General features: G+C 44.6%; 1 protein-coding gene across 1 annotated transcript; it reads left to right on the top strand.

Moving 5' to 3' along the window:
* The first annotated feature begins 340 nt into the window (after positions 1 to 340).
* On the top strand, positions 341 to 14,465 carry ccnjl (cyclin J-like). The gene is made up of 6 exons (XM_057043712.1): positions 341 to 788; positions 1,403 to 1,510; positions 4,024 to 4,234; positions 10,229 to 10,528; positions 10,633 to 10,792; positions 11,412 to 14,465. Exons 2-6 carry the CDS (start codon positions 1,433 to 1,435, stop codon positions 11,947 to 11,949), a joined length of 1,287 nt encoding a protein of 428 aa, XP_056899692.1. The 5' UTR covers positions 341 to 788; positions 1,403 to 1,432; the 3' UTR covers positions 11,950 to 14,465.
* The last annotated feature ends 268 nt before the right edge of the window (positions 14,466 to 14,733 follow it).

The following is a 14,733-nucleotide window of genomic DNA, read 5'->3' as shown; positions in this document are numbered from 1 at the left end:
TATTTGCCTTTAGTCTTTGTTTCCGTACTTTTCAGGACGCGACGGTTATGATCTCATATCACAAGAGATGCATGCACAGGGAATTATTTGCAAATAAGATATTAATGATTGTAACGATAAAAAAGGAAACCAAAGCTATATTAAAGAAGCAGTCGTTAGTTAGTAATTAGTTAACCCTAACCCTAGTTAAATAAAACTTGGTTACTTCATTTGTTTTGTGAAAATGTATCATTATCTTACTACTTGTAAATGATTACATATAAATCAATTGAAAATAGAGATACCAGAGATACCATCTGAACATAAATTATGGAGGTGTATAAGTGTTAAATTGCAGATGCTTTAAAAGTTATTTTGGACTATAATACATAAAGTGTTTATCTTAAGCGGGATTGTTTTCCAAACCCGTTGTAGTACAGGAGCGGACGCTATAAAGACTACAAGTCCCAGAATGGAGGAGGGACTTGCAGACCGCACGAGCCTCGCACCGCAACAGCAGCAGCTGGTGCAGCCGAGGAGGTTACTTTTGTTACGGCGGACCTACCGGTGAGAAAACTACTGAGGGATTTCTCGGAAAATTCTTAACCTTTGGGAGGTTACCGAGCGACCAAACGCTGACCGACGGGGCTCGTCGGTGGAAGGCGCTTCCCCAGTTTGTCGGCGGATACGGCCAGCGTCTTTACGCCGATAAATAGGGGTCTTTCTCAAAGTTGAGCCGAAGAAGAGTTCTCTCGCTCAGGATGTCGGTCTGAGACAAAGGGGTCTGGGGGGGCATTCCCGTCGGAACGGTGAGTGGCACATGGATTACCCTCGCTGGTGCAAATGAAAAAGTTAGCCGGGCTATTGCCGTGTCGAGTAAACCCGTCGTGTTAACCTGATGGTGTTTGTGAATCCCCGTGTTTTATCCTGGAGATGAGGCGAGTGTGTGAGCTCGGTGGCCGGTTAACTTGCGTAGCCTCACTGTTTGGCCGCTGTCTCATGGTGCAGACGTCCTCTGGATGATTGCTGAAGCAAGAGATCTCTTAGGATCGAGAATACTACTAATGAATAAAATAAAATAAAATGAAAACGAGCAACGGAGCTGGAGTTGGATGGAGCGTTCCCTGAAAGACTGTTTTGACTCCCTGGAACTGCAGCGTGGACAAGCAGACATTTAAGCGAGCCATTTAAATGGGCATCAGATGGGGAAAGGCCCGCGGAGGAAGAGACCACTGCAGAATTCTCCAGGATGTAGAAACTTGAGCCAAACTAAATAGTGTTCCAGTTTTGTAGATGAATCATTGGATTCGTTTATGTGACCTGAAGTTGCCTCTCAGATGAATTTTATGATTTGAAATCAATGTCCTCTCCTGTTGCCCCGTCGTATATCACCAGGGTTGTTTAAATGTGCACTCATCTGCAGGTGAAACTCGTTTCTTGAGGTCTCCTCTTGATGGGAAAGATGGACAGAGAGTTGGAATGGTGGAAAGGACAGCTCGCTGCAGATATCCATCAGTCCCTCCGCATTAAGGTGAGCAATGTCTGCTGCTGTAATATTACTGGCTATCATTGTGTGTTGATGAGAACCTGATTTAAGTCTTACTTCACTCCTGGATCATATTACTTATTGATCACTTATTGCTTCTCTACCACTCATTGAGACGTGCAGCACTTGAAAATTGTATATATATTTTTTCTGAGTTACTGTATAAATCATAACCTGAGAAATGTGTTTTAGAAAACACAAAATGTGTGTGTGTGTTTTTTGGTTTTTTTTAAAGGTAATTTTCCTTTAAAGATTTGGTAGCTATGCTTTCAGCAAAATGGATCAGACAGGCCAAAGGCATAATTACAGGCTCCTCATGGATTTAAACATGAAATAATTGCATTAATTACATTACATGGAGGACTTGAGGCGGGTAATTGAGAATGTCTTAATTAACTTTGAAGTGTGATCATATTTCTTCCCATGTGTCATTTTAATGGAGGCATGTGTCACTTGATTGGCAGTTTAAGCTTAGACCCTAAAGCCAGCTGTACACCAAGGGAGCAGAATTTGGATCAGTTTCTAAATATAAGGTGCATGTAGATATAGCACGTATGAAAAATGTGTTTGTCTTTATCAGATATTTAAGTCAGAAATGTACTTTTATTCTGCAGTGTCTAAAAATATACGTTTGAATATTCTGCTAATCTTGGCAAAGAGCACATTTCTTTTATTAAATGAAAGAAAAAGCTGACAGATTAGTTTGATATGCTATAAGAGGTGAAACATCAAATGACAGGAACACTACAGGTGCCTGTTTCATTCATATCAGTGAGAATGTTGCGAGGTGAACTTAAACACACCGGTAGTAGCCCACAGGTCCGCCCAGACTTCAGTGACATGATTACTGAGTGGGAATCAGATGAGTCTCGTGCTGCATCAAAGCCTATTATACAAAGGTGTGTAACAGTTCTTTTAGTAAGCAAATAACTTAAACGCCAATTATTGGTGGGCGAGGAATGAAGGCGTGTCAGTCTTTAATATCAAGTATCAGCAAGTGTTTGGTGTTTTGCGCCAGTCGATTCATCATCCGGATATTCAACGTGTCTCAAATAGAATTTTAATTATATTACAGAGTACAGAAGCTAATGACAGGACACTGACAGCTCAGGCTCACAGAACTCTCACTGCAGTTTAAACTGCAGGAGACAAAAGTTAGAGCTGCCATAGGAATGATAGGTTCAATCTGAAGGGAAATTAAAGGCCTAACATGAGTCATATGTTTATTAAAATGTCAGAATGTCTTTTTTATATTGTCTACTTTAATGGAAAAATGAGTAGCCACACACACACACTTTGATCCAGTCTTAATGCCGTCTGCTGCAGTTGTCATGCCCTGATGTGAGAGATGGCTGTGCTGCGTAGCATGTGGCAAATGATCAGACATGCAAATCAGGAAGAGGCAGCTGTGGAATCCTTAATTATAGTGCCGGTCCCCCACAAAGGCACCTCTCCACCCTGCACAGACCCCCCTAAAGCATCTTTCCCCCTTCACATCCACCCCCATTCCCCTTCAACCCGCATATACCCAGACAGACAGACAGATGGGCCAGAGGCTGGAGCACTGAGGGGAGAGTGTGTGGAGAATAAGCTGGCATGGCTGCTTCATCTCCAATGGAGTGTAGGTTTGGGCGAATCATCGAGCAAGAGCGGAGCATTAACCGTACAACTGACGTGGTCGTCAACATTTGGCCAACTGCACATTGGCTGCTGTGCTAAATCTTTAAAACAACAAAGGTGTTGAACATTCCTAAAAATGTCGAGGTTGTTTTCTCTGATTTAAGAACCCCCCCCAGTCTAAATTTAAGTAGATTATCGTAACCCATGTGCAGTCTGATATCAAATCCACATAGAAAGCTTTTTGCGATATTGTTTTTACTGGGATCCAGCGGGGAAAACAGCATAAAAGCAGAAACATTTGTGATATAAGCAGCTTACGCACACACAGGGTACTTGAGCGGCGTGAGCTTGTTCCCTCACCGCCAAGTGTTTGTTGTTTTTTGAGTTGATTCTGAAACTATTTGCTCTTCAGTGTTGTTTAGCTCAGGAAATCTGAGACTGATTCAACGCTAATGCTCCCTCCACTTTGAAACACTTGCAGCTAATTGAACATGAATAGGCGGGTTTGGTAGGGGTGAAACCTAATCCTATCTGCCACTCAACTTCCACTGGTCACCCCCCCCACCCCCCTCTCCAAGTCACACATACCCTCACCCAGACCACATTGCTGAAAGACCCCATGCAAAGCCTCGTTTCATTTCCTGTTGGGGAGTGCTGGCGATTCTAAATACAATGAGTCTGAAATATTGAGCCCATCTGCAGCTTCATTTAACTCGGCAAGAACCATGCATGGCTCCTTTTATCATGTATATTCACACTCCCCTTGTTTTCTTCAGGACTTCCTGCCCGCCCTGTTCCTGCTGCTATGCCCCCCCCCCCCCCATCCCCAATCATGGAGGCCTTCTTCATGTCTACATTATTTGTCTCTGTCTCCGTAGGAGCTGAAGCTGCCCGTCTACAGGGGCCATTCTCCACAGATTGGCATGCGCCGCTACTTTGCCGACCTGTTGGCCATCCTGAGCAATCGCTATCAGCTCTGTCCAACAGCACGACACCTGGCCGTCTACTTACTGGACCTGTTCATGGACCACTACGACGTGGCTGTCAAGCAGCTGTATGTCACCGCCTTAACCTGTCTGCTCCTCGCAAGTAAGTCCACCGTTAGGCTTCACCTCTGCCTCTGGGTTTGGTCTTGGCTCCTTGGGAGTTATTGGTCACATTTGTTGAGGCCGATATAAATGTGAATGCCTCAAATGTTGTAATTTCAGCACACACTGCTATGTATTGGTTCTATATATAATGGGCAGTTTTGCACAGATGACAAAGGCCTTTCTTCTACTTGTGGCCTTTCAGGCCGCTGTAGTGTGTAGCCACAGAACAAAGCGCTTATGTACCAGTTCTGATCGTACCACTGCTCTCCTTTTTACATGCATTCCATCCCCTGTACTGGTAATCCTTTGATGTCTGATGCTCTTAAAAACTGGCAGCAGCAACAGGATTTTCTGCCACAAACTACAAAGACAAATATATATTTCTATTTGATTTGTAGAGCAGCTTGTAAGTAGTTCTTCCTGGTCCTAACAAGCTGCTGTGGTAGTTATTACTGTCTGTCTGCTGATTAACAGACTGTAAGGTTTCTGTGCATTTGTGTAGCTCTTAGCATCATGGATAATTAGACTAATGATGCCATCCAAATGGGGCTCTTAAAGAGGGCTGTGTGCGCGTCTGTGTGGGCGTACTTTGTCTCATGGGAGATATTCGAATGGGAGACTTGAAAGCGGTTTTATTTTAAAGTAATCTCACGAGGTTCTAAATATAGCTGTGAGTCTTTGCTAATTGAGTGATATAAACACGATCCAGTCAACCTGGACAGTGTTACTTCAGTTGTCTAATAATGATCATTAGAGGAACTTTTTTCTTGTCTGACTCTTTCATTACCCCCGGGGGGGGGGGGGGGGGGTCTCTGCCATGTTTGATGAAGGCTTGAAAGAGTATTTGACTCAAAGCTGTCTTTGGGTTCAGACTGCTTTGGAATCCAGCCTAGTTATTGAACAGTCTCACCAGGTCCTGTTCTAGCCTTTCAACACGCATACACAACATTGTAGTTTTTTTTATTTGACACATTCTGTATTCCACACTTTGTTAATTAATCACACCCTCTTTTTGTTGTTCTCAGCAGCCCCCCCTATAATCCCGTTATTCTATTGTGTAGGTGTTTGTGTTGTTGTGTAAGTGGTTGCATTTGCATGTGTCTATTAATGACCCGTTCGTCACGATAACAGTTTGTGTTTTGATTTACTCCATTTCTTACAGATTTATGATGTAATGTGGACAGTCATAAAAAAACAGTAATTATGGTGCTTTATTTCTCATCCTAGTCTGAATCACACAGTGCAGCCATGACCCACGAGCCCCTGCAGGGACCAGCTCAGCCCTGTCCAGCTCAGCACACTGCAGCTAGTTGTTAGAGTAGATGACATCACTGATGTTTGTGTGCCTCCTGCTTCTACGGGAATCTTCTCTTTTCTGCCGCCGGAGTTGCAGTTGTTTACCCTCTGGTATCGATCAGTGTTCCGTTGTTTTGCGCCAATTAAACATCAAATTGGATTTAAGGTTTTCCTCAACGATCCGAATGTCTTAAGTGAAACGAGCGTCATGTGAAAGGGACGAGAAGCTCGGTCATATGGAGAGCACGGTGCACTTAGAGAGCCCTGTGGTGGGGGGTGGGGGGGGGTGCTGAGGAGCACCTGCCATATGCTCTCCGAGTCAGGCCTCAAACAAAAGCCCAGCAAATCCAAGCAGGACAGGCAGCCAGACCCTCCCTGGAATGGGGGAGGGGAGGTTCAGGGGTTTCTGTGTGTGTGTGTGCGCGTGTGTGCGCGTGTGTGTTTTTCTAAATGAGGAGATGGTCGCCGTGGCAACCTTTCTGTGGGGGTGTATGATAATTGATTGATAATTGATGATTTGGGATTTTCTAATGCAGTTGATAAATTTCCATCAGGTTGGTGTTTGTGTCCTTTTACCTTAGACTGGTGACCGTTCCCTTCACATTCCCTCACCTTGTGAGGAGGGTGGGGCAGAGGGAGGCTGCCCTGGGACAGCAGCCAGTTAAAAGCAGCCCCACATCCCTGGGGGGTTGGGAAACGAATGGAGCGGCACTTCAAAGGCAGGTCGACTGCTGATGTTAAACAGTGTAGAAGGAGAAGCAGAGGTGCTGGCCTGCAAAATGGGACATGTTGAGCTGAAACACACGGGGGGTGTCCTGAAATGTAGATTAACAGGGCCCCCCCCCGCCCCTTCCTTCAGTCCTCTGTCGGAGCTCTGACAGTCATTCTCATGGAACTGTTGTCATGTTGGAGTCATTATTATTAAGGACATTATGCAAAGATGTGCTGATTGCTTCAGACAAGATTATATCAAAGTCGTTGCTGCAACTGTCACCCGCTCAGGATTCCCCCACGTCTGAGAATAGAAGGCCTTATTCATAATCGCACTTTGTGTTCGTGGTCAACAAAGCACACAGAGTTGAACATCATTCTCCTCGGTGTCACAGACATTTGCATCTGAGGTTAAAGGTCAGCCTGGGCCTACATTGTGAGAGCTGCTGAGGCCAGGGGGCAACTTGGAAGGTCTATGATGGAACTGTGGCCAGTTTCACACTCCCAGTGAAAAATGAAACCACCAAATAAAACAAATTAAAGAACACAGGAAATTCCTCCGTGGCTGATAGGGGGTGGGGGGGGGGGGGGGGGACCTCAATGTGCACCTTTTTATCGAGAAAGCGGCAATATTGAACGATAATTAAATGAGATGCAAATGTTCCATTCAGCAGCATAATTAAGGGCAAATCATTTGAAGTGCATCAAAGTGCAGTGTGAAGTGATTTAGTAATGCAGATGTTAAATGGAATTAATTACATGGAAATATTTGTCCCTTTTTGTCTTTCTCCTCTATGATCTGTAGTGTTTTGGCATAAAATAAACCTTTTATTAAATATCATCACCAGATGTCTGTGCAGTACCCAAATATGGATTCATGTATTTTCTATCCCAATTTTAATTGTACACATGGCACGAAGACGCAAGCACAATAACATCGATTGACCTAAGAACCCCCAGTGCACGTCAATCTGAAGCTTCAAAATGCAAACTGAGGAAGAAAAGCATGATTACATTTAGAATTATGTTGTCGTTTACTGTCATTGAAATACTTGTGGTTTAGAAAAGCACGATGCAGAGCCCCAGAAATGGGGGTTCTTCACCGTGAGAACACGGCTCTCGGGTTTCTTAACAGCCCTTATCAGCCCAAACCTCCCCCAGCCCCCACTTCCCCATCTTTCCCACATAGCACACCTGGAAGGAGACTCCACATCCTGGCCGTTTACCTCTTTCTAACCCCTGACCTTTGACTACCTTTTGTCAGCATGTCTGCCACCTGCGACATGAGAGAGCACAGGTTTAACGTAATGGAAGACAAAGTAGCTCGAAAGTCCGAATGTTTCACAGTGGAGATAGGATCATATAGCCCGCTGCATTCCGGGAGGCTGAAGTCACGGTAGTGGAATGAGGAATGGAGATATGAGCGGCTCCAGCGTTGTTGCCGTGGTTTACCAGTTTATTGTACTGTTTGCATGCATATTTTGGCACTGGATGTTTGAGGGTCCGTAACACAAAATATTCAGGCTCATTGTTCAACTCCTTTTGCAAAACGCTGCGCAGCCTTTCAGGGTGTAGCGAGACTCTTTTTTTTAGATAGGTCAGAGATGTTTGCTGAGTTTTTGTTTTGAAAATTTGTCACGGTGGCATCCATCTTGTAGCTGGTCAGCCGCAGTAGTAAAGCCAGGAAGTAATCACAGAGCGCAGTGAGGAAATTGACCCTGCCTTCCTTTAGATCAAAGAGGTTGGGGCTGTGTGGAGATTGGAGGCACTGGTGGAGTTTTACGGCAGCATCTGTGTGGACGCAGCAGCCAGCAGCAGACGGCTCCTGCTCCACAGATATGGGGGTGAGAGAATGTGGCCAGTGTGGACTCGGCTGGAGAGTCCTGGTGGGCACAAACAAGCCTGTTTCATTCCCTTTCCTATTCTGCTGCTGAGGTGCCATTATTGCCTCTATGCTAATTAACACCCCCCCCCCCCCACACACACACACACACACACACACTCTTTCCCAGTTATTTTGTCCATCCTAGACTAGTCTGTCTTTACCCTACTTAATGGTTGTTCCACCTCACACTTCACAGGGAGACAGGCAGCTCACTAAAACAAGGTCATAAAGAGGTAAAACAGGAAAGAAAAGATGGGCACTATAACTGTGGCGCCACAGTCAGTTGTTCTTCACTTCTGGCTGCAGCTCAGGAAAGTCTATAATACAAATCCTTGTTACGCTTTGCTTTGACCTGCACATTTTGCCCTAAAACATTCCTAATTATCACTTTTTTTATTGTGATACTTCTTTTAATGGCACCGGTGAAGCTTGGAGCAGAGCAGCGTTCTTGTTTTAACTTTGAAATAGAATTCCATCTCGTCGTAGCTCAGTGGACCCCAGCCTCGGAGCTGTTGCCATGGAAGCAGCGTTGGGAAAGGGGTCACCATAAAGGCTCCTCTGTATGTCTGCAAGGATCTGGATCGAGTGGCAGAAGATAAATATTTTAAGGGTTATAGCGGCTCGCAGGAAGCGTTATATGATCCACATCAGTGCTCCATACTTGGGAGACATACCTGGGGGGCTTTTGTTGGAGTACTTGTTGGCTGTAATGCCAGATGTTCTGCAGTGGCTTCATCACTAATGCTTTGCAGTGTCCTGTTGCTTTGTACAAGCTTGAGTAAAGCGTTTTAGGAGTGACCTTAAGCCTTTTCTGGTGGGTGGGAGACCCCTCGATGGAGGAGGCTCTAGGTCTTGTGCCTGGCTCCCCCTGCATTTGAGATGCTGTTCACCAGGGTTTTGGGTGCGCTGTCCTCCATCATCTGGTCTCCTCACCCCCGGCTGTGGGGGCCCTGTTGGTGGCCCTTAGCTGTTCTGTCTCTACTGTAAAGGCTTGATCATCCAAGGGTGTAGTTCTTAGTTTGGATTCTATATCTTTTGAAATAATCTTGAATGATTCCTAGTTAATCTAAACCAGGGGTCACCAACACAGTGCCCGTGGGCACCAAGTCGCCCACAATGACCACACGAGTCGCCCGCAAGCCTGTTCTAAAAATAGCAAAACTCGCAAGTGAGGTGCGTCTAAGAAAATTTTTCTCCCGCTATTTTTTTTAAAATCACACCTGCATTTACATAGATTTTAAAATGACAATGTCTTAAAAATAAATAAAAATATAAATAAAGTGAAGGTGAACTCTGACCTAATTCAAAGGTCAGTATTGTGCGCTTGTGGCGAATAAACTAGCGGGCAGTGAACATGGCATGGCAAAAAGAAGACGGTAAATTTATCATTTTCAAAGTGAATGGGAGGAAGAGTCATTTTTTACTACTGTGAAAGGAAGGTGTGTGTGTTGCATTTGTGGGGCGACTGTGATGACGGCGAAGCAGCACAATGTGGAGCGACGCTTCACTACGCGTCATGAAAGCTACAAAGCTACAATGCTAATGCTAACGACCCACCGGGAAGCATTCTACAGTCAGAGAAGCCCAGGAGCTAAAAAGGGTGTTTATCAAATGGAACAGATTCTGAGCAGAATTGCAGTAGATTTGTTCAGTTAAGATTTATTCAATATGAAAGTTAATGTTTTTTAAATGTTGCATAACTTTTTAAAACATGGTTCAACATAGTTTATGAATTGTTAAAATGGTTTCGTTTCTTATGGTTGAGAGGGTCTGGTGAAAACTCCACATTTTCTTTCTGATCAAATGTAGAAGTGATCATCTGAACAATTGCTGAGATTAATAATAATAAAATGTTGAATATTGATCTTTTCTGTTACCCACTCTAAGTTATTGATACACACACACACACACCAGGTGACCCCTGATCTAAACCACATATGAGCTGTATATTATATTTGGTCTTTTTTGTTGCTGTGTCTTTGAAACATCGGTGGATGATTCATTTGGGACATTAATCGTCTTTCTTTGAGTACATCTATTCTTATTAATGTGTCTCAAAGACTAAACTGCTCAGCTCACTTTACACGTTTCTGTCTGCAGGTAAGTTTGAGGAGAAGGAGGACAGGGTTCCAAAGCTGGAACAACTCAACTCTCTGGGCTTCATGTGCAGCCTGAACCTGGTTCTCAACAAAAAAGATTTGATCAAAATGGAACTTCTGCTGCTGGAGACCTTTGACTGGAACCTGTGCATGCCCACTGCTGCTCACTTTATAGACTACTACCTCCACGCCTCAGTGAAAGAGGACGACCTCTACAACGGCTGGCCCATTTCCTCCATCTCCAAGACCAAGGTCTTCATGGACAAATACACCCACTACTTCCTCGAAGTCTCACTGCAAGGTAGGTTAGGAGCAGTGACTCTGTTTCAGAGGTGCTGGGCATCAGGCTCAAGTCTTGTGTATTTATGTGTTGATCTTTGGTTTTCTTTTCTTTTTTTCTTGCAGACCACGCCTTCTTGAGTTTCCGACCATCTCAGGTTGCCTCCGCGTGTGTGGCAGCATCTCGAATTTGCCTTCAGATTTCACCGAGCTGGACGACTGCCCTACATCTGCTCACGGGTTACTCCTGGGACCACCTCACCCAGTGCATAGAGCTCATGCTGCTGTAAGGGAGACACACTCCAACCATCTAATACGCTCTCAAACAGAGAAAAAAAATTCAAATGTCTTTGAAGTGTGTTCATGAATATATGGTGTGGCCCAAAGCAGACCTGTTCTGCATTTATATAGACAAGTCTAATACTTTTTTAATTTAATTGTTGGCAGATGGGATATTACCCAGAGGAGGTACCACCTGAAACCCCATTCAATTGACTTATAAATGGTTTATTCACTCATTAGAGTTCTATTGTATGTCAGATAAAACAGGATTTAAAAGTTAGTATTTCATGATGTATTTAGATTTTGTTTGTTTGGTTTTTGCCTGGTCTAAGATGTAAATTTTTAACAGTAATTACTCTTTAACTGCTCTTCCTGTGGGCAATTATAAATGGTAATTTCTCAAGAGAAAGAGGATGTGTCATTATGAAGTCGGAAATTGAAATGATTAGTATATGATAGTATTGGAAACATCAGTTATTCAGTAATCTTGTAAAACCCAAAGTTGAGTGGTCATCTAATGTTCATTTAGGGGGTTTGCATCTTTTCAGAGGCGTCCTTGAAGTCATGTGTATTGTCCACGGTCGACTTGGTCGAAGGTTTTAAATGTGTGTTTTTGCCTTCAGTGCTCATGACAATGACGTTAAAGAGGCCAACAAAACCAAACCCTCTCCGTCCCACCGGCCGTCTTCCCTGCAGTCCCAGCCTCAGACTGCTCGTCTCTCTCAAGTGTCGGCCATCCAGAGACCAGCGTCCTCCACCTCCTCCTCTTCGTCCTCCTCCTCCTCCACCTCGTCCACGCCACAGCTGCTCTTCCAGCCAGACACGTTCCCACACTTTTCCCAGCATTCCCCATCCCTGTCCCAGCTGCAGGCCTTAGCTGACTCTCAGGCCTTGGGGACAATGATGTCTCAGGATTTCCTTCAGAGCCATCGGATGGGGCTCCTCACTGCAGCTCCTTCCATGACTCCCGGTGGTGGGTTCTCCTCCTTCCCCAGCCTGACCTCGAGTCTCCAACCGGCCGCTCGTACTCTTCCACTCCAGGGCCCCGTGTCTATGCAGATGGCCTTCGCTGGAGAGCCACGCCACTGTCTGAGTGTGGCCTACAGCGGTGGCTATCTGGGGGCCCATCACACATTCACAGCCGGCTGCTTTGACAGGTGACGCCAGGAGACGGAGAGAGAACACACACACTCGCAGGAGTGCGCTCTGAGAATTCCACCCGAGGTGCCCACTCCCAAGTATCCTTTCACAGACCTGCGCTCTCTCTCCGTCAGTACCAAGACTCGTTCACCTTGTCCTGCTCCCTCCTCCCTCACACAGAGACGCCTCAAACGCAAGCAGAGATCCAAAGGCCAGACAGACCCATTAGAAGTCATCACACTGACATGACGAGTTCTCACCGACTCAGCTAAAAATACTGAGGCAATTGTGGTTGCCATCTTGTGTGTGTGTGTGTGTGTGTGTGTGTGTGTGTGTGTGTGTGTGTGTGTGTGTGTGTGTTGTTTTTAATAATTGTCAGTTAAGAAGAGACTAACATCACTGTGAATGAGATCACAGCAGTGTGTGTTCACACCTGACTCATTCAGTGCCTGCTCTCAGTTATTACCTGAGACCATTTTAGAAATGCACAGAACAGAAAATATTTGTGCTCGTGGTTTCTTGCTGCTTTTGAAAGCTTTTTTTTTTTTAAAAGAAAAATTTGAATCCAAAAATGTAATTATATTCCGACATGAAAAAACAATGTTATCAAAACGCCATTTTAAAGTCAGACGGGCTGAGTTGCAGGAAACTATACGTTATTGAAATGTCCTGTTTTTCCGGATCGTTAGCAAACATTGATCTAAGTCCCTTTGTCGTCTTTGCTAGAATACCCCCCCCCCCCCCAGGGAATCGCTCATTACATAAGCTCTCGGAAGGGAAAATCAACTTTCCACTCAGCAGGTGAAGTCCAACCTTCCTGTGGTGGTTCTTTCTTCTTACTGTCTGTTCTCAACATCACATATTTTCACTCTCCAAAGTTGAGCCTCGTGGCACATTTAGGTCAGAATGTGCCCCCCTGGCAGCTGTGGGCTTTGTCATTTATGTTTCCAGCACCGTTCAAAGACTTTAAACTGTTGTAACTGGACCAGCACAGTGAAGAGGAAGTGGGTGTTTAATGTATATATGAATTGCTGCTGCCTTCTTAAGAACTGTTGGTTCTGTGTCTGTTAATGACCTAAATGTTTACATGAACCACTGATTATCAGGGACTTGAACAAGATTACTTGAATATAATGCCATTGAAAACACGCCATAGCTTTTATTTATAATGATGTTGCTTTTTTTGCTCTGGACTATTGTTTTCCTTTTTTATTCCTTTCATTCGTTGTTGTAGGTTACCGTAGTATTTTTTTTTTTTTTGCCAACATAGGAACGCGTTGACGTTGATTAGTTCTCTTTGTACTCGTTGAAACTGTATTCATGCTTGTGTTTCAAGGCTGAGGCCTGCAGCTTTTCCTTTATTTTATTCTCTTATGCTTTAAAGTGGCTGCTAAAGCCTATTATCTGCTGGGGCTGGACGTTATGCCCTTCTTCATCACTGGAACACACTCTGCTTAAGTCAGCGACTGAACGTGTGAGACAGGTTTGCTCCCTGGTTCCACACACACATCAGGAGCCACGCACTTATACCTTCCAAGAGTTCTACAGCGGCAATGCCTCATCTTCCACTTCCTGTTTAAGTATAAACTCATCCAGATTCCTGTTCTCAAGGGATGCCCACCCGTTACCATGGTAATGGCTGTAGACCACGGGGTTATGGATGATAAGGGGTTTTAATTAAATACTCTCAGAACCAGGGATTTGTTTCTAAGAGGAATTACAGGTTAGCAAGTGATTCACTCATCTGGACCTTTGATGTGCTTGTAATCAGAAACTGAACTGCTTTGTTGTGGACCTCCTTACTGTTACTACATTTGCAGTCAGACGTGGATTTCTCAGCTACCACTAAACAGAACTTTTGATGGGGGGGAAAAAACCCTCCGAGCGTCCCATCAATCACCAAATCTTTGTGTTCGGCGACTGAAAGGGATCAAAGAGCGTCTCCGTGATAAGAACCAACGCACCAAGCTTTTTTGTTATTTGGCGTTTAAGGGTTTTGCCAAACTTCTTTCCTCCTTTCATTGTATTTTACAGCATTTCTGTCCTGGTCCTCTCATGAACACTGTTGGTGTGAACTCCCCCCGCCCCCCGGTCCACTTCCTCCTCATTCATGAAGAGCTCCAAACGGAGGTGTCAAAGGTGCAATATGTTATCTCCTTAAACCAGCCACAGCCATCCCTGATGCGGTGACACCACGGGTTTACGCTTCTCTACCTTATATCTGTGGACTCGCTGTAACATGGTGTCTAGAGCAGGGAGCTCTGAGCACAGTGAACCCGTAGCTTATTGCAGCCACCTCCTATGAGTGCCAGACATCACTGAATGCGTGCGTCTCCTCGTCCATTAGCCACGTCCCACACTTTCTCTCAAAACAAACTTGTCTGGCACGATCAAAAGGAAATGCCACACACACCCGGTTGATATTTTTGTATCGTTTTCTACCGTTTTGTTAACATGCTTTTTGTGACACCATCTGATAAAAAGGAATTCTTTTTTTTATCAATGTGTGCCATGGAAGAATAAATATGTGAACTCTCTCAGGGGTGTGTTGTCTTCTCAGGAAGTGTGACTGCAGCCCTTAGGAAAGTGCTGCATTCCTTTTAGGTGTTCCTGATGGTTGAGTGGAGACAATGGGGTTAACGGTCCTCCAGCTGTGACCACATGTGGTCCCTGACCCGAAGTGGAGAGAATGACTTTAACTGGGTACAAGTACTTAACACTTTGTGGAGAATCTATGCAAAACATTGACAGATTCAATATTGGTTTAATCACCAAGCTGCATTTTGTATTTGAGATCTCATTGTT

Source organism: Takifugu flavidus, chromosome 9 (genome assembly GCF_003711565.1).
Source record: "Takifugu flavidus isolate HTHZ2018 chromosome 9, ASM371156v2, whole genome shotgun sequence".
Lineage (NCBI taxonomy): Eukaryota > Metazoa > Chordata > Actinopteri > Tetraodontiformes > Tetraodontidae > Takifugu > Takifugu flavidus.
Note: the sequence above shows the minus strand (reverse complement) of the source record. Positions and strands in the feature narration are given on the sequence as shown.

Bases quoted from the DNA above. Each gene is read 5' to 3' on its own strand.
- ccnjl (XM_057043712.1), top strand. From the start codon at position 1,433: ATGGGAAAGATGGACAGAGAGTTGGAATGGTGGAAAGGACAGCTCGCT. The intron at 10,529-10,632 runs GTAGGTTAGGAG...TTTTTCTTGCAG, and splicing joins CCTCGAAGTCTCACTGCAAG to ACCACGCCTTCTTGAGTTTC. The intron at 10,793-11,411 runs GTAAGGGAGACA...TTTTGCCTTCAG, and splicing joins TGCATAGAGCTCATGCTGCT to TGCTCATGACAATGACGTTA.